The sequence below is a fragment of the Saccopteryx leptura genome, chromosome 7, assembly GCF_036850995.1.
Source record: "Saccopteryx leptura isolate mSacLep1 chromosome 7, mSacLep1_pri_phased_curated, whole genome shotgun sequence".
In the NCBI taxonomy this organism is placed as follows: Eukaryota; Metazoa; Chordata; class Mammalia; order Chiroptera; family Emballonuridae; genus Saccopteryx; species Saccopteryx leptura.
The window spans coordinates 73116491-73136626 of record NC_089509.1 but is presented as its reverse complement, the minus strand read 5'-3'; the positions used below and the strand labels follow the sequence as shown (position 1 = coordinate 73136626).

General features: G+C 41.4%; 1 protein-coding gene across 1 annotated transcript in view; it reads left to right on the top strand.

Moving 5' to 3' along the window:
- The window catches only part of ZSWIM2 (zinc finger SWIM-type containing 2), a 42094-nt gene extending 41962 nt beyond the window's left edge, over positions 1-132 (top strand). Inside the window, 1 exon segment of the mRNA XM_066346499.1 lies at positions 1-132. Within this exon segment, the coding sequence (XP_066202596.1) occupies positions 1-132 (132 nt within the window).
- The last annotated feature ends 20004 nt before the right edge of the window (positions 133-20136 follow it).

Here is a 20136-nt window from a genome sequence, read left to right as displayed (position 1 = left end):
TCTAAGAGGTATGATAATGGCATGGGGAAAATAAGACAAAAATGTCATCATTTATCAAGAAGACCTATAGCTCACCCTTTAAATACAAAAAGTCCTGAGCTATCTTTAATACTGGAAGGAGTTCAGTTATGAAAATGTTTTTGACTAACATCAGAATTTTTTAATATTTGGATATTGAGCATAAATGTTTTATTTAAAGAATGTAAAAAACACTACATATCATCAACAAATATATACATATATAATTCTGTTGTCATTTTGCCTACTTATTTATGAATAACTATACTTAAGGGAAATTATACTACTCCTTATAAGACTTAAAGCATTAGTAACCTTGACGAGTATTGTCAGGATATTATGAATTATGAATGATTTTTAGAATTTTATATCTGATTTTACTGATTAAAATAATTGTTATTACTTAAATTAAGGAAATAGAATTTAAAATGTAGTTCAGAAATAGTAAAGAGTTAATTAGAACTGCATTTTAACAATGAATGGAAAGTTGGTCTGGTTTCTGATATATAAATGGAGAGCCAGTATATTTCTCAGCAATCAGGATTTTATCAGCCTTTTTTTGTGTGCAATAGGTAAAGCTAAGGAAACTGCAAAATAATTTTCCAATTAATCAAATATTACTTACCTTCTAATAGATATTGTGCTCTTCTTTTTAAAAGAATTATTCAAAAAAGGATAGAAAATGCTTTGGAAAGCAAAATGTAAGAAAGAGCTATAAAAGAACAATCAATTGGGATGCTGGTAGGGAAAAATAATGCTGTAAAATTTATTTTTCAGTTAAAAGAAAAATACAGACACTATTTTTTTACTGGTCAAACTTGATAATTCTGCAATTATTATTTGAGTTTTATTATTGCAATAGTATATACTATACACAAAATATTTCACCCATGATTACAAAAGGAGAGTAAATATCAACCACTAGACAATTTCTGAACAAGCTTTGCCCAGAAAGAGTTGAAAATATGAATTAGTGACTCAGTGTGGGAGAAGTTAAATAGTTATTTGGTTTGTTATTTATTAAACAAAATAAGTTTTACAAAAAGTGCCTGATTTCTAAAAGTAAAGACCATCCTTTTTATGAGGAAGAAGAAATGGCCTGAGATTAACATGACAGACTCAAGGGCTGTGGTGAATGAACCAACCGACAGGCTGGTCAGAGGCCTAGAAAAAGATGAACTGAAAAATTGCAGATAAGTAAGTTAGGTGTGGAAGGACATATGAGTGAAGGCACAGACAATAGCTCCACCCATTCAAAGAATTTTCTCTCACCACTGTCTTTTAAGGCCACTCCTAGTGAGGTTGCAGGGTAATTGGCCATCCATTTTCGATTTGCACCCACATACTCAGCTGACCCACCCAGAAACAAACTTAGGTTTTTTTTCCCTATCAGCTGGTCATAGGTATTAGCCAAAGGAGGGGCAATAATTCAACATTATCCAACTTTCGTAGATAGCATGGAGATCTACGCTCTCTGCACATGCATCTTGCTTACTGATACTGCTCATGCTGTCTGAATATACCATTTCCATATCATGATAAATTGCTTTTGGGAGCAACCAACTTTATGGTGTGATGGACCTGACAGACACCAGCTCTTAGTGGCTATTTGTCACACATACAAAACAAATACACCTCAGTTCCCAATTTTACTATAGACTGTAACACTGTGGGGGTTGTACACATACAAAAAAAAGAGTAAGATACTGGGCTCAAGCCAGCAACCATGGGGTCATATCTATGATCCCATGCTCAAGCCAGTGACCCCACACTCAAGCTGGATAAGCCAGCACTCTTTAGTGCAGGGGTCTGATGCTTGAACCAGATGAGCCACTGGATGCGGGAGGAGAAGAGGTATTGAAGCGGAAGAAGAGGGGAGAAGCAGATGGTCGCTTCTCCTGTGTGCCCTGACTGGGAATCGAACCTGGAATGTTCATACACTCTATCCACTGAGGCACTGGCCATGACCTGCATGCAAGTAGTTTTTAAATTGTGCTTTCTCCAATTGTCCCTTTGTTCAGTAAGGTTTTGTAAAATGACAGGGGACTAGGACAGAATCAGCAGGCTGAAGGAATAGTATTCAGATATACTAATGTTAACAAAGAGCACTTTTTTTTATTGGGTAATGTTTTATTTTCTTCTTTCTGTCCCGTCCCTATGCCAAAAGTCACCACAGTTCCTTGAAGTGTAGCATCTGTTGGTGAATGGATGTTGCCCAAATAATGTTCTCTGGGCAGGGGCTAGGGATACAGCCATGGAACTTTACAACATTTCTAGAGAGAATGAGTTGATGTCCATTAGCCTTCAGTTGGTAAAACTTCAAGGACTGCTTGAAGGAAGTTCTGAGAAAGGTGGAGGATCTGGGAAATCATTTCCTTAACACTATCAAGATCTAAGAATCCTGGAAAATCTTCAAATCCTAACATGAAAACCTAAATTGTTTATCATCTAATCTGTATTTCCATGAATTTTTAAAAATTTATTGAACTATAATTGACATGTAACCTTGTATTTCAGGTGTATAACGTAATGACTTGGAATATATATATATTGCAAAATGATCACCACAATAAATCTAGTTAACATCCATCACCACACAGTTACTAGTTTTTCCTTGTTCTGAGAACTTTAGAGATCTACTTTCTTAGTAACTTTCAAATATATACAATATTATTAACTATAGTCACCATGTAGTACATTACATCCCCATATTTTACAACTGAAAGTTTATACTTTTCTTAAACTTTTTAATTTCTTCATTTTAGAGAGGAGAGTAAGTGAGAGTGAGAGAGAGAGAGAAAGGAGAGAGGAGCAGGAAGCATCAACGTCCATATGTGCCTTGACCAGACAAGTGTAGGGTTTTGAACCAGCGACCTCAGCATTCCAGGTGGACGCTTTATCCACTGCGCTACCACAGGTCAGGCCTGAAAGTCTGTAGTACTTTTTGACTATTACCCGTTTTGATCATCCCCAAACCCTACCTTTGGCAACCACCAATCTGTTCTCTGTACCTATGAGCTGCCTTTTTTTTTTTTCTTTTTAGATTCTGCATATAGGCCCTGGCCGGTTGGCTCAGTGGTAGAGCGTCAGCCTGGCATGTGGAAGTCCCGGGTTCGATTCCTGGCCAGTGCACACAGGAGAAGCGCCCATCTGCTTCTCCACCCCTCCTCTCCTTCCTCTCTGTCTCTCTCTTCCCCTCCCACAGCCAAGGCTCCATTGGAGCAAAGATGGCCCGGGCACTGGGGATGGCTCCATGGCCTCTGCCTCAGGTGCTAGAGTGGTTCTGGTTGCAACAGAGCAATGCCCCAGATGGGCAGAGCATCACCCCCTGGTGGGCGTGCCGGGTGGATCCCAGTCGGGCGCATGGGGGAGTCTGTCTGACTGCCTCCCCGTTTCCAGCTTCAGAAAAATACAAAAAAAAAAAAAAAAATAGATTCTGCATATAAGTGAGATCATATAGTATTTCTTTTTCTGTCTTATTTCTTTTTTCATTCTTTATACCAATATATATTTATATATGTATATATGTGTGTATATACACTATATATACTTATGTTATATATGTATATATGTGTATAAATATGTATATATATTTTTTCAAATCATATATCTGAATGAGACTAATACCCAAAATGTATAAATAACTCACACAATCAACAGAAAAAAAAACATTAAAAAATTTCTTTATCCACTCACCCATTGTTGGACACTTAGTTTGTTTTCATGTCTCATCTATTGTAAATAATACTACAGTAAACATGGGGTGCAGTAGTGTTTTCATTTCTTTCTGGTAACACCAAGAAGTAGACTTGCTGAATCATATGTAGTTCTTGTTTTTATGAGGCACATTTATATTTTCTGTACTGGATGTACCAATTTATAATCCCACCAATAGTGCAGAGGGATTCCCTTTTCTCTACATCCTCACCAAAACTTCTTATTTCTTGTCTTTTTGATAATAGCCATTCTAACAGGTGTGTGAGATCTCTCGTTGTGGTTTTGATTTGCATTTTCCTGATGATTCGTGAGATTGAGGACCTTTTCATGTACCTGTTGATCATCTGTATGTCTGCTTTGGAAAAATATTTATATGCTCTGCTCATTTTGTAATTGTTTTTTTTTTCTTGTATTGTGTGAGTTCTTTATATATTTTGGGTATTAATCTCATTCAGATATATGACTTGCAAATACTTTCTCAAATCTCATAGGTTACCTTTTCATTTTGTTGATGGCTTCCCTTACTGTGCAGAAACTTTCAGTATAATGTAGTCCCACTTGTTTATTTTTGCTTTTGTTGCCTTTGCTTTTGGTGTCAAAGCTAAAAAATTATGACCAAGACTCATATTAAGGGGCTTACCACCTATGTTTTCTTCTAGGAGTTATATGGTTTCAGGTCTTACATTTAAGTCTTTAATCCATTTTAGAGCTGATTTTTGTATAGGGTATAAAATAGTGGTCCAGTTCCATTCTTTTTTATGTTGCTGTTCAGTTTTCCAACACCACTGACTGAAGAAACTCTTCTTTCCCTAAGATATATCCTTGGCTACTTTCTTTAAATTAATTGACTATACATGCTTGGATTTATTTCTGGGCTGAGATGGGTCTCAGGAAGGCAGCATTTAGTTGTGTCTTTTTTTTTTTTAACCCATCCAGCTACTCTGTGCCTTCTGACTGGTGAATTCAGTTCATTTATATTTAGTGTGATTATTGATATATGATGACTTAATACTGCCAGTTTATTTTTTCTTTTGTGATTTCTGTGTTTTCTTTTCTTTTTTTCCCCCCATTCCACTGCTGCCCGGGGCCCACCCGGCCGCCTCTGCCCGTGCCCCCCTTCACCCCAAGGGCCCCCTTCACCCCAAGGTCGGTGCAGTGCTTACCTGGAAATGTAGCCTCTGACGCCGCTCCCCCCTCCCAGGAATGGAGGAATTCAGAAGGAAATTCCCCTCCTCACCACGGCCTCCAACCACCCCCCAAATAACCCCTTCAGGGTATGAGAGGCAGTTATAACCCCCCGCAAGCAGAGGCCGTGGTGGATGGGCGCAAGGTGGGCTGGGGTTCGGAGCACCAAGCGGGTCCCTAGGTGGTGAAGAGAGGTGCTCCCGAGGCATTGGGGGGGGGGGCGGACACGCAGGGGGTTGGGAGGGGTGGCAGGGCAAGCTGGGAGAGATATTGAGGCAGAAGAGCTAAAGGTTCAGACACTCAACACTGGCGAAAGAGGAATGGGGACCAGCAGGCACAAATGAGCTCGCGAGGCTGGCGTCTGCAGTGGCAGCGCCTTGCCTGATTTCTGTGTATTACAGTAGATTCTTTACCCCAGGGGGTCCCCAAACTTTTTCCACAGGGGGCCAGTTCACTGTCCCTCAGACTGTTGGAGGCCGGACTATAAAAAAAAACTATGCACAAATCCCTATGCACACTGCACATATCTTATTTTAAAGTAAAAAAACAAAACGGGAACAAATACAATATTTAAAATAAAGAACAAGTAAATTTAAATCAACAAACTGACCAGTATTTCAATGGGAACTATGCTCCTCTCACTGGTCACCAGTGAAAGAGGTGCCCCTTCCGGAAGTGCAGCGGAGGCCAGATAAATGGCCTGAGGTGGCCGCATGCAGCTGGCAGGCCCTGCTTTACTCTTTTCTGACTGCTATTCTGGTTAGGTGGTATTCTATTATGTTCTTCTGCCTCTCCTCTTTTTTTTGTTTCTCAGCTCTAAATTTTTGTTTGTGGTTGTAACATTAGGTTTGTATAAAATGTCTTAGACAAAAATAGCCCTCTTTCTTTTAATATCATCATATCCTCATTTACCTATATACATTCCATGCTTTACCTCTCCACTTTGTTTTTTGTTGTCACAAACGATTTCTTTTTATGTTGTGCATTTGTTACTACATTGAAGGAGCTATAGTTATTTTTAATGCTTTCCCCCCTGAACCTTTATGTTATTAGTATTTAGCACTCTATTCTTGAGGTTTTTTGTTTCTATCTATAATTTTACTAAAAGTGTATGCTTTTGTTTTTTTGTTTCAGATAGCATGGCTCCTTTTAACATTTCTTGCAATGCAGGTCTTGTGGTGTCATATTTCCTTAGTTTTTTGTCTATGAAAGCCTTTATTTCTCCTTCGGATATAAAGAATAACTTTTCTGGAAATATTCTTGGTTAGTGGTTTCTATTGTTGGATATTTTAAACATATCATTCCACTCTCTCCTGGCCTGTGGTGTTTCTGTTGATAAATCTGATGATAACTTTATGGGGTTTTTTTTTGAGGTTACTGTCTTTTTTCCCTGGCTACCTTGAGAATTCTTTCCTTTTTAACTTTTGGCAATTTTAACATGTCTTGGAGAATGCCTTTCTGCATTGAGATAATTAGGTGTTCTATTAACTTATCGTACTTGAATTGTCCAGTACATTCCCTAGGTTTGGGAAGTTCTCATTATTTTTTTGAATAGGTTCTCTGTTCCCTTTTCCTCTCTTCTTTAAGGAGAAGGGATGCCTGTTATACTTACATTGTTCTTTCTAATGGACTCAGGTAATTCTTATGTAGTTCTTTCGCTTTCTAAAAATCTTAGTTTCTGCTCCTCTTCCACCTAAATAATTTCTAGATTTCTATCTTCACACTTACTAATTCTCTCTTTTATATGGTCTTCTCTATTTCCAATGCTTTCTCATTCAGTCTTTATCTCATTTATTGAGTTCTTTAGAATTTGACTCTTTTTTATACTTCAATTTTTTGGCAAAATACTCTTGTCATTAATTTTATTCCAGAGCTCATTAAGTTGCCTTTCTGTGTTGTCTTGAAGCTTGATGATTTCTTTATGATTGCTATTTCGAATCCTCTGTCATTCAGATCACAGTCTTTCATGACTTTGAGTTTAGTTTCTAGAGAATTGTCACTTTCTTTCTGTGTGACCGTGTAACATTGGTTGTTCATGGTGCTTGCTGGTTTCCACCACCACTGCACATTTGAAATAGTGAACACCTTTCTTTTAGGTAACATTTTGATTTTAACAATTCAGAAAGTTGACAGTTAGAGGTATTTCTTTTGCTTCCAGTAGATAGTGTTACAGACCAAGATGTTGTTTTATCTTACCTGCACTACAGGTGATTTTGATGATGAGCTAGATTTGGAACTGTAATAACTAATATCTTTCTAATGTGCGTGGTCCTACCACTGTTCCCCACACTGGAACCGTGTGTTCTAGGCACACTTTCTTTTTTTAATTCCTTCAGACTTCCAAGATATTGCCAGCCTTGGAATGTTGCACCTGCCCTTCCCTCTTTGGAATATTCCTTCGTGTTTCTTATCATTGTTATTCAAGTTGGTGCCGAATTCCTGACACTTTTTCTCACCCTATCTAAGTTGGTGTCAGATCTCCAGATCCCTTGATACTTCCTACTCAGAAGTTCTACAAACAAGTCCCAAGCACGTTAAAAAATAGATCCCTTGCATGGCACAGCTACCAAGTTTGAAAAGGACTGATAAAACACTAACGGCTGGGAAAATTGAATATAAACCTTAAAATAAAAAGACAAAGTGAGGCAACAAGCATTTATTTGAGATCAAAGAATAACTGTTTGGAAAATACTGATTTAGGCATAAAGCCAAATAATGTTCTGATTATGGGGTGAAAGCAAGGGGTTTTTATATGAAAGGGAAGGAAAATAATTACATAAATAGAAGAAAAGAATTTCTGTAGGTGCTAATTAACCAAGGGAGGCATTTCTATAGATACAAATAAGTTATTTTTAGCTATATATAGTGGAGCTAATTCTAGAAAACCAGTCCTATAGTCAGAATATCTGCATTCCTGTTAGTTTTTAAATGGTCGTTTGAAAGACAATGCAGCTCTGGCCAAATCCACAGGGTATTTTGGCCAGTTCCAACATTCCAAAGATTCAAGGAATAAGGCGTGCAATGCCACTTCTCTGCAGTGGCTTCCCTGACTTCATATTAAAATAACTTCACTCTTGCCAACTTTTTACAGATGATAAGTGTGAAGGTATTATATATAAACATAAATCTGTAACTATATCGGCTCCACTCCCTTGTTTAGAACAGTGTTTTACTGCTGCAGACTACACAAAATATTCTCCGTCTATAATCAAGCTTACTTTAGAAGGAGTAACATCTCTGGATTAAAAGAATGAGAGAGAAAGAGTTCAAATTACTGAGAGAGAGAAAGAATAAAGTGGACTGAAGCCAAGAAAATTTGATTCCCACCAGATTTTGGCTTTTCATTGGTTTTATGGCCTGGGATGAGCCACTGATACTCTCTCACCTGCATTTCCTCATAAATAAGAGGATCTCTAAATTTTCTTTCAGTCCTTAAACTCAAAGCCTTTCTGCCAAAGGATTCTTATTCCCACCTCACTTGGTGACATCACTACACCATGTCCCCCAATGCTTTTCCCTCATGCACTAGAACAGGGCAGCAGCATGATCATGGAAAGAGATGTCTGTGTCCCTTTAGACAATTTTTTTTTTTTTGTATTTTTCTGAAGCTGGAAACAGGGAGGCAGTCAGACAGACTCCCACATGCACCCGACTGGGATCCACCCAGCACGCCCACCAGGGGGCGATGCTCTGCCCATCCAGGGCGTCGCTCTGTTGCGACCAGAGCCACTCTAGCGTCTGGGGCAGAGGCCAAGGAGCCATCCCCAGCGCCCGGGCCATCTTTTGCTCCAATGGAGCCTTGGCTGCAGGAGGGGAAGAGAGAGACAGAGAGGAAGGAGAGGGGAAGGGTGGAGAAGCAGACGGGCGCTTCTCCTGTGTGCCCTGGCCGGGAATCAAACCCGGGACTTCTGCACGCCAGGCCGACACTCTACCACTGAGCCAACTGGCCAGGCCTGTGTCCCTTTATTGTAGATACCGTCAAACTTCACCAGTGACCCTCCTGTCCCCCAATTCAAGCTTCTGGGGAGGAGTAAAGTGCCCCCTTTACCACCATCATAGGAAGTAAAGTGAAAAGATAGCTCCCTTCACAAACACTGCTTTCACAGGTAGGGCACTTCTCTGCTTCCCAATCTCCCTCTAACATTAAGATGGAGGAGGGTTGAGTGGGAGATTAGCACCAAATCTTCTGAAAGGGCAGCTCTCAGCAAACCCTTCAAAGAGATGGTTGGTCTGATAACTGAGGGTTCTCTAGACTTAAAACATGTGCTTCTGTTTTTTGTTTGTTTGTTTCTATATTTGTTTTTTATGGATGTGAGTCTCCAGGTTAACAGGAAAGCTCCCACTCAAACCTTGGTCCATTCTCTAACATGTTTTAGAATACATTCAAAATATCAGTGAAGAGGTCAAGAAGAAAATAAAAGTTTTCTGGACCCCCCTTTTTTTTCCTGAAGGACAATGTATAATTAAATACTTCAAACTTGTATAACTTAGGTTAATAAAAATTCAAGAGAAAACTACTGGGGTGATTTTAAAAAATAACCTAGTTTCCTTTGATTCATGAACCACTGGATGATGGACCCAGAAAAAGCATCTTCTTCATGTTTGTTCAAAAATTATTGCTAAATCATTCTAGAGAGCTGAGCAGCTATTTTATGTCATATGAGACTTAATATCAAGTAGGGGAGGCAGACTATGCGTGAAAACATGAGCACAGTACTACTCCAATCCTCTAAATCATTGTAGTGATTCTCCTTTTGACTGACACCTAAAAGCACAATAGTGACTGTAATGAGAACTATGGCATTTGCAGGCTACACTTTAATAATAATTGACTATCCGTGACATCAGGTGTTTGTTTGCAGTGATGATAATCAGCTCTTAATTGGAGATCATCCCAATGGTTAACAAGGTAAAATCACAATGTTACCCCTTGTAATTTAAGTTCATCAAGTGTAGGGTCATAGAAAAAGAACTAATATTTGCCTACCAGGCATCCCCAAACTACGGCCCGTGGGCCGCAATGCGGCCCCCTGAGGCCATTTATCCAGCCCCCACTGCACTTCTGGAAGGGGCACCTCTTTCATTGGTGGTCAGTGAGAGGACCACTGTATTTGGCAGCCCTCCAATGGTCTGAGGGACAGTGAACTGGCCCCCTGTGTAAAAAGTTTGGAGACCCCTGGCCCTGGCCTGTGCTATTCCTCTATACCATTTAAGTTTTCTACTTGCCAAGTAAGGGAGGTATTATTATGAACACTGTCAGGCCCATTTAATATCAAAAAACTAGTTTACTAAAAATGCAAAGTGCCATGACTTAAACCCAGGTCCCCTGAAACTTTTGCTCTCGTATTTGTCAAATATTTACTCAAAATCCATGTTATAGCCTGACCAGACAGTGGCACAGTGGACAGAGCATGCAGAGGACCCAGGTTCAAAATCCTGAGGTTGCTGGCTTGAGTACGGGCTTACCAACTTGAGCACAGGGTCACTGGCTTGAGCATGGGATCATACGCATGACCCCACGGTCCCTGGCTTGAGATCAGAGGTCACTGGCTTGAAGTCCAGGGTCGCTGGCTTGAGCAAGGGCTCACTCGCTCTACTGTAGCCCCGCTGATCAAGGCATATATGAGAAAGCAATCAATGACCAACTGAGGAGCCACAAAAAAGAATTGATGCTTCTCATCTCTCTCCTTTCCTGTCTCTCTCTCTCTCTCTCTCTCTCTCTCTCTCTCTCTCTCTCTCACACACACACACACACACACACACACACACACAAAAAGAAAATCTGTTTTATGAAAATGCAATATAGAAAAAAATTAGTAATGAGGGAGGAAATGAACATAATAATTATTTCCCACAAAGCCAGGTTGTGACCACCAGCACCTGGTCTCCTTCCAGGAGAGTTTGGAATCAACAGAAATGACACAGCCCCTGCAAGAATCCTGCAGGATCCATACTCACATGGAACTAGTTGTAATAAAAGACAGGTTTCATAAATCAAAATCAAAAACTTATAACTGCAAAACAGATGATTTTCATGAGCTGGTCATCACATCCTCATCTCAGAGAAAAATATGAGAATAGGAAAGCTAGTTGGATGGAGTTAGATATTTTCATGAACATCTGAAAAGTGATTTACCTATCAGTACTTGGTAATTATGACAACTAATCAGGGACCCTGCCTTTGAACCACCTGATGAAAAAAAAAGGGGTAATTCCAAGATGGCAATGAAGTAGGTGGATGTTCCAACTGCCACCACCCAGGCCAAATTGGATTACAATTTAATTTAACAACAATCATCTTGAAAAACCAACTTTGGACTAAACTAAGAAAAGTCTATAACCAAGGATCACAGAGAAGCTGCACCGAGACTAGTAGGAAGAACAAAGACACAGAAAGGGCCGCCTAGCTCCCCAAAACGAGCAGCAGCTGAGGGTCCGGAGGGACTCCCTCTTTGGAGAGGGTCGCCCTGAGAGGTGTGGGTGCTCAGCTCCAGGCCTGAAGCACAACCTAGAGCCCCAGAGCCTAGGAGAGGCACTCACACAGCATTTGGCAGTGAAAAGAGCAGAGTTTCTGTCTGCAAGAAAGAGACTAGGCTTTCGGAAACGCACACTTCGTTTTAAGGAGCCCGTGTAGAAAATCTCGTTCACAGCCACTTACCCGGCGCTCTGGCAGAGGGAGAGCTGAGAAGACTAGAATTGCATGAGGAGAGCGTAAAGTTGGAGGCCCGGGGTGAGACACTGTGGGGGACGGCCACCAGAAACCCTGTGCAGAGTCATTCTCCAATATTACAGTTGCCATCTTTCTTGGGCGGAGCATCCCCTCTGTGCGGCATCAGCCTAGGGAAAAGCAACTGCTCCACCCTTGGGATTCTCTTCTACCCCAATTATGGTGATGGTCGTTCTGAGAGACTGGGAAGCAGGGGCCACAAAATGGCTCATTTTTCTGCTGTTGAGACCAGAGTTCCACCCCACACTCTCCCGAGTCTATGACTGGTGCTTCCACCTCATGGAAGACCCAGTAGAAACTGTTCAGTGTGCCAGCAGACCACACTTCTGGGTCTCAGAGGCCACACCCATCAGACTCTGGGGCCACACCCTACTGAGGACTGTGAAAAAAGAATGGACAGACTGACACCTCAGGCCAAGGGGCGGAGCCACACCCAATCCCCTTCCTAATCCCTGAATTCCTGCAGGCGCTAGACCAGGGGTTGGGAACCTTTTTGGCTGAGAGAGCCATGAACGCCACATATTTTAAAATGTAATTTTGTGAGAGCCATACAACGGCCTGTGTATGTTACACATTATCCAATAAAAATTTGGTGTTGTCCCGGAGGACAGTTGTGATTGGCTCCAGCCACCCACAACCATAAACATGAGTGGTAGGAAATGAATGGATTGTAATACATGAGAATGTTTTATATTTTTAACATTTTTTTTTATTAAAGATTTGTCTGTGAGCCAGATGCAGCCAGCAAAAGAGCCGTATCTGGCTTGCGAGCCATAGGTTCCCGACCCCTGCGCTAGACATTAGAAGAGGTTTTTTTCAGCGGCTGAGCCCAAGAAGCAGCCAGCAGACAGAGGCTACAGGAGGTGGGACTCAGGGAAACTTGGTCTTTTAAGTGGAACTTTACCCAGGCCAGAGTGGGTAAAAGCCAGCCTAGGAGTGCAGCTTAGTATTTCCATGTATAGCTGGGCCCAGCAGAGGCAGCCAAAATCTCTTAACTTGCTTGTAGCCCTAAGAAGGTTGCTGAGGGCTAGTCATGGGCAGTGTCTCCCATGGGTCTATGCCTGGTTCCTGCCAGGGAGGCCCGGGGCTGGCACATCTAGGGGCTAGCTGTGGAAAGCATTGGTTCAGGACTTAAAAACCCTTCCTAGAGTGGTATTCTAAGAAAAAGCTCCTCACACCTGGCCCACCTGAGGCAAATGCTACTCTCTGTGATCAGCACCGGCACAGCAGCTCATGTGCTTGGATAGGGCTGAGCTTCACAGTCAGCCAGACTGGGGGCTGGATATTCTGTTCTACTATGCTAGATTCCACAGGAGGAACGGAGAGAGGCTTCAAGCATGGACATTTCACATATGGGTCCCCATGAGTCTATTGTTGGATCTGGTCGAGGGGCTTAGCCACCTTTGAGAGGGGCAAAATCAGCCCCAGGAGAGGACTCTCTCAGTCTTCCTGAGACCAGGGTCTCACCAGCTGAAAGAACTTCTGCAGAGAGGACTTTTGGCCAAACTCGGTCTGAACCTACTGCTCACCTTGTTGGGGAGAAATAAAATTTAAGTATCCAGCAGTGGCTGAGGGATTAAGTGCTGGAGTAGAGGCCACATTCTGCATACTAAGCCCCTGATCAAGAGACCCCTGACATAGGGGGTCCCACTAACATTGTATTCAAAATCTCAGCTTCCCTAACCCACCAAGCATGCAACCTGTAGAGTGGTTGGTTGAGTGAGGCCAGTCTGAGCCCACACTACAGTCTTACTACAGAAGACTCTGTGGGAAGACCAGATAGTTGCAAGAGGAGGAAGTGCAGCTGAAAGGTAGGGACAAATCTTACAGAGCTTTGGGCTTTTAATGAGCTGCTGTCATCTCTAAGCAGGATGAAGTTGATCTTTATACAAAGGTTCTCCACCCCACACACACCCACTACCCAGGCACAGAAAACACAGACACAAACAGTGAAAAGTGCAGTAGCTACAGACTGGTAGTCCACAGTGGGTTATAAACAAGTGACACCAACCCAAGATCTACAGCCAACACAACTAGTAGTGGGTGGCATTCAGCACCAACCCTAGACTCAGTTACCTATGCAAGCAGAACACCCAAAGGTGGAGTCTAGCAGGCACCAGACACTGGGGAGAATAAATATGCCCAAAAGGACAGATATTGCATAGTGTGTAATACACATGATCAAGGTTGATCTTTAGAGCCAGCCAGCCTAAAGTGATAACCATACCCACAAAAGGACCAACTGTATTTAATGCTCACATACAATAAGAGGTAAAATAGTACTCTCAAGAAGCATTCCTAGAACAAGGAAAACAACTGGCCTGGAGGACAGTACCACCAAACCCATCTTCTTCAAAGAGACCTCACAAAATTTTCAAAGTTAAACAGCGCTACCTATTATACAGACAAAATGGGCAGACAGTGAAATGCAACCTAAATGAATCAACAAGAGAAATCCCCAGAAAAAGAACTGAATGAGATAGAAGTAACCAAACTATCAGATGCAGAGTTTAAAATAATAATTTTTAGGATGCTCAAGGGTCTTAGAGCAACAATGGATAGACATAATGAGCACCTAAATAAAAAGATAGCAAGCATGAAAAAAACCATAGAAATCATAAGAAAGAACCAGTCAGAAATGACAAATACAATATCAGAAATGAAGGTTGCACTAGAAGGAATTAACAGCAGGCTAGATAAAGCAGAGGATCAAATCAGCAATTTAGAGGACAAGATAAAAGAAAACACTGAAGCAGAACAGCAAAAAGAAAAGAGGCTCAAAATGTCTGAGGAAACTCTAAGAGAGCTCTGTGAAAACATGAAGAGAAACAACATCCACATCATAGGGGTTGTCGAAATAGAAGAGAATGGACAAGGGATAGAGAACCTGTTTGAAAAAAATCAGCTAAAAATTTCCCTAAACTGATGAAGGAAAAATCACACAAGTTCAAGAACCACAGAGTCCCATTAAAGAGGAACCCAAGGAGGCCTACACCAAGACATATAATTGAAGTGCCAAAGTTAAGAGACAAAGAAAGAATGCTAAAAGCTGCAAGAGAACAGCAGACAAAAAATTAACAAAGAAACAGCTCCCTTAAATGACACACTAGATCAAGTGGATTTAATAGATATCTTCAGAACCTTTCACCCCAAAGTAGCAGAATATACATTACTTTATATAATATAATTACCTACAGAGGAGCCCCCATAAGGATGACAACAGACTTCTCAACAGAAACACTTGAGGCCAGAAGAAACTGGTAAGAAATATTCAAAGTGATGCAAAATAAGAACCTACAACCAAAACTTCTTTATCCAGCAAGGCTTTCATTTAATATTGAAAAAGAAATAAAAAGTTTCCCTGACCAAAAAACCCCAAAATCAAACAATAAAAAAACTCAAGGTATTTATTACAACCAAACCAGTACTGCAAGAAATGTTAAAGGGCTTGCTGTAAAAAGAGTAAAGGGAAGAAAAAATCTAGAAAAAGAGGATTGTAGATTTAAAGAATAAAATGGCAATAAATAAGTACATGGCAATAATCTTAAATGTAAATGGATTAAATGCTCCAATTAAAAGACATAGGGTAGCTGCATGGATAAGAAAACAGGACCTGTACGTATATGTCTACAAGAGACCCACCTCAGAACATAAGATACACCTAGACTGAAAGTGAAGGGATGGAAAAACCTATTTCATGCAAATAGAAATTAAGAGAAAGCTGGGGTAGCAATACGTGTATCTGACATAATAGACTTTAAAACAAAGGCTATAGATAAGGGACAAAAAAGGTCACTACATAATGATAAAGGAAGCAATCCAACAGGAGGATAAAACCATTGTAAATATTTATGCGCCTAATTTAGGAGCATCTAAATATATAAAGTAGATTATGATGGACATAAAAGGCGAGATCAACAGCAGTACTATAATAGTAGGAGATTTTAATACCCCACTAACTTCAATGGATAGATCCTCCAGACAAAAAATTAACAAGGAAACAGCTCCCTTAAATGACACACTAGATCAAGTGGATTTACTAGATATCTTCAGAACCTTTCACCCCAAAGTAGCAGAATATACATTACTTTAAAATGCTCATGGGTCATTCTCTAGAACAGACCACATGTTAGAACACAAAGCGAGTCTCAACAAATTTAAGAAGAGGCCCTGGCCGGTTGGCTCAGTGGTAGAGCATGGCCTGGCATGCAAGAGTCCCGGGTTCAATTCCCAGCCAGGGCAAACAGGAGAGGCACCCATCTGCTTCTCCACCCCTCCCCCTCTCCTTCCTCTCTGTCTCTCTCTCTTCCCCTCCTGCAGCCAAGGCTCCATTGGAGCAAAGTTGGCCCAGGCGCTGGGGATGGCTCCATGGCCTCTGCCTCAGGTGCTAGAATGGCTCTGGTTACAACAGAGCAATGCCCCAGATGGGCAGAGCATCACCCCCTGCTGGGCATGCCGGATGGATCCTGGTCGGGCGCATGCGGGAGTCTGTCTGACTGCCTCCCCGTTTCCAACTTCAGAAAAATCAAAAAAATAATAATAAAAATAAATTTAAGAAGAATGAAATCATATAAAGCATCTTCTCTGATCACAATGGCATGAAAATAGAAATAAACTACAATAGAAAAAGTGAAAACTATTGAAACATTTGGAGGCTAAATAGCCTGTTATTAAATAATGAATGAGGCCCTGGCCGGTTGGCTCAGGGGTAGAGCGTCGGCCTGGCGTGCAGAAGTCCCGGGTTTGATTCCCGGCCAGGGCACACAGGAGAAGCGCCCATCTGCTTCTCCACCCCTCCCCCTCTCCTTCCTCTCTGTCTCTCTCTTCCCCTCCTGCAGCCAAGGCTCCATTGGAGCAAAGATGGCCCGGGCGCTGGGGATGGCTCCTTGGCCTCTGCCCCAGGCACTAGAGTGGCTCTGGTCACAACAGAGTGACGCCCCTTGGTGGGCAGAGCGTCGCCCCCTGGTGGGCAGAGCGATGCCCCCTGGTGGGCAGAGCGTCGCCCCCTGGTGGGCGTGCCAGGTGGATCCCGGTCGGGCGCATGCGGGAGTCTGTCTGACTGTCTCTCCCCGTTTCCAGCTTCGGAAAAATACAAAAATAATAATAATAATAATGAATGAGTTAATGAGATCAAGGAAGAAATAAAAAATTCACATGAAAACGAACATACAACTCAAAATTTATGAAACACAGCAAAAGCAGTCCTGAGAGGGAAGTTCATAGCATTACAGGCATACCTTAAAAAGAACTAGAAAAAGAACACCAAGTAAAGCCAAGAAGAAGTAGAAGAAAGGAAATAATAAAGATCAGCATGAAAATTAATGACATAGAGGCTAAAAAATATACACAAAATCAATGAAACCAAGAGCTGGTTCTTTAAAAAGGTAGAAAAGATTGATCAACCTTTAATCAGGCTCATCAAGAAAAAAAGAAAAAAGACTCAAATAAATAAAATTAAAAATAAAAGCAGTGAAGTAACAACTGACACCACAGAAATACCAAGGATTGTAAGAAAATACTATAAAAATCTGTATGCCAAAAAATTGGACAGTGTAGATGAAATAGATAAATTCTTGGAAACATAATCTTCCAAAACTCAATCTGGAAGAATCAGAAATTTTATACAGACCAATTACAACAAATGAAATTGAAACAGTTATCAAATAACTCCCAACAAACAAATGTCCTGCACCAGATGGCTTCACAGGTGTATTTTACCAAATATTGAAAGAAGAACTAACTCCTATCCTTCTCAAGCAATTTCAAAAATTTCAAGAGGAGGAGAGACTTCTAAGCTCCTTTTATGAGACAAGCATAATACTGATTTCAAAACCAGGTAAAGACACTACAAAGAAAGAAAACTATAGGCAAATATCCCTGATGAACTTAGATGCTAAAATTCTGAAGAAAATATTACAAACTAGATCCAGCAATACATGAAAAATATCATATATCATAATCAAGTAGGATTTATTCTGCAGAGGGAAGGCTGGTACAATATTCGTAAATCAATCAATGTGATTCATCACATAAACAAAAGGAAGGAGAAAAACCACATGATAATTTCAATAGATAAAGAAAAAGCATTTGATAACATCCAGCACCCATTTATAATCAAAACTCTCACCAAAGTGGGAATACAGGGAACATACCTCAACATGATAAAGACCATCTATGACAAACCCACAGCCAAATCATACTCAATGGGCAAAAATTAAAAACAATTCCCTTAAGATCAGAAACAAGGCAGGGGTGCCCCCTTTTACCACTCTTATTCAACATAGTCCTGGAAGTCCTAATCACAGCAATCAGACAAGAAGAAGAAATAAAAGGCATCCAAATTGGAAAAGAAGTAGTAAAACTATCATTATTTGCTGATGACATGATACTGTAAATAGAAAACCCTAAAGTCTCAGTCAAAAAACTACGAGACCTGATAAACAAATTTGGCAAGGTGGCTCCGTTGGAGCAGAGTGGGCCCGGGCACTAAGGACGGCTCCATGGCCTTTGCCTCAGGTACTAAAATGTCTCCAGCTACAGTGAGCAATGCCCCAGATGGGAAGAGCATCGCTCCCTGGTGGGTATGTCAGGTGGATCCTGGTCGGATGCATGCGAGAGTCTGTCTGAGTGCCTTCCCACTTCTAAGTTCAAAAAAAAGCAAAAAAAAAAAAAAAAAAGCAGTGGTACATATACACAATGGAATACTATGCGACCATGTAAAAGAAGGAAATCTTACCTGTTGCAATGGCATGGATGGACTTTGAGATTATTATGTTAAGTGAAATGAGCCTGGCAGAGGAGGAAAAATATCATATGATCTCAGTTTTATGTGGAATCTAATGAACAAAGTGAACTGAGGAACAGAGTAGAGGTAGAGGAGGAGTCACAGGGAACAGGACAGTTGTCAGAGGGAAGGTGAAGGGATTAGTGAAATTACATATACATAACACAGAGATACAGATAACAGGACAGCAAATCCCAAAGTGAAGGAGGGGAGGGATGGAGTTAGGGGAAAGGGGGCTGTTGGTCAAATAAGTTTGTAAATATGATATATATGTTTGCTCGCTTATAGTTTGCATTGGGTGTGGGGGACAGGCTGTAAGCAGGCAGGGTTGTTATTACCCTAAAGCTTAGTTTTAAGACTAAGCCTTTCCCACCCTAAGTGACTTTGTATCAGAGACTTCCTTGTTTGTATATTGGATTAAAGATTTTGATTTCTAGCCTGACCAGGCGGTGGCGCAGTGGATAGAGCGTTGGACTGGGATGCAGAGGACCCAGGTTGGAGACCCCAAGGTCGCCAGCTTGAGTGCGGGCTCATCTCCTTTGAGGAAAAGCCCACCAGCTTGAACCCAAGGTTGCTGGCTCCAGCAAGGGGTTACTCGGTCTGCTGAAGGCCCGCAGTCAAGGCACATATGAGAAAGCAATCAATGAACAACTAAGGTGTTGCAACGCGCAATGAAAAACTAATGATTGATGCTTCTCATCTCTCTGTTCCTGTCTGTCTGTCCCTGTCTATCCCTCTCTCTGACTTACTCTCTGTCTCTGTAAATAAATAAATAAATAAATAAATATTAAAAAAAAAAAAAAAAAAGATTTTGATTTCTACACTATAAAATGGGGCAGACCAGGAGCTAGCTCTCTCTCAGTTCCTGAGATTAGCATTAGAGAGGAGAACAGAGAAAGGCCACGTGGAGGAGAAGAGATGCAGCCAAGATGGCAGAGTGCTGAAGGAGAAGCCAGTTTGTGCAGTGTTTGTGCAGAGAGAAGAAGATGGGTGTTGGGCAGATAAAATGTATTATGCTCACTTTGTTAAAGATAACACGAGGAGGCCGTCGCCCAGGTGATATTAATGTGTGTTGGGGTGGGCTAAAGGCAAGCAGAATCCTTGTAGCCTGGGGCTTGGTTTTGGGATTTCCTACCCTTTTTGATGTGGGGTGGTACAATCCAATCATGCCTCAGAAAGTGACTTTGTATTAGAGACTTCCCTATTTTGTATATTGGATTAAGGGTTTGGATTTCTACACTATAAAATGGGGACGAAGCGGGAGCTTGCGCTCTTGGTTCCTGGGATGATTAGAGGAGAGAGCAGAGAGCAGAAGGAGGCCACGTGGAGTAGGCCAGGAGAAGCAGCCAAGATGGCGAAGTGTGGAGTGAGATGCCAGTTTGTGCAGAGTTTGTATCTGGGATAAGGAAGGAGATGAGGAACTGAGGAGAAGAAGGCTGGTGAGCTAGAAACCTTTGATTCTAGGCAACTCGGATAAGTCAGTGGCTTTGTGAGCACTGAATGTGAGTGGGTTTTGGAGCCCAGTGTGTGTTTTTACTTGCCCGCCGGGTGCAAGCTAGAATTAAAGAAAATGGCCTATCAGTTTTTGGCTCCATTGTTTCTTTACCGACTGTCCGAATCCAATGTGAACCTGCATGGGCTGGGCTGCTGTGATAGTGGCCCTGGCCGTGACTACTGGCTCTACAATGGGGAACAGAGGTGAATA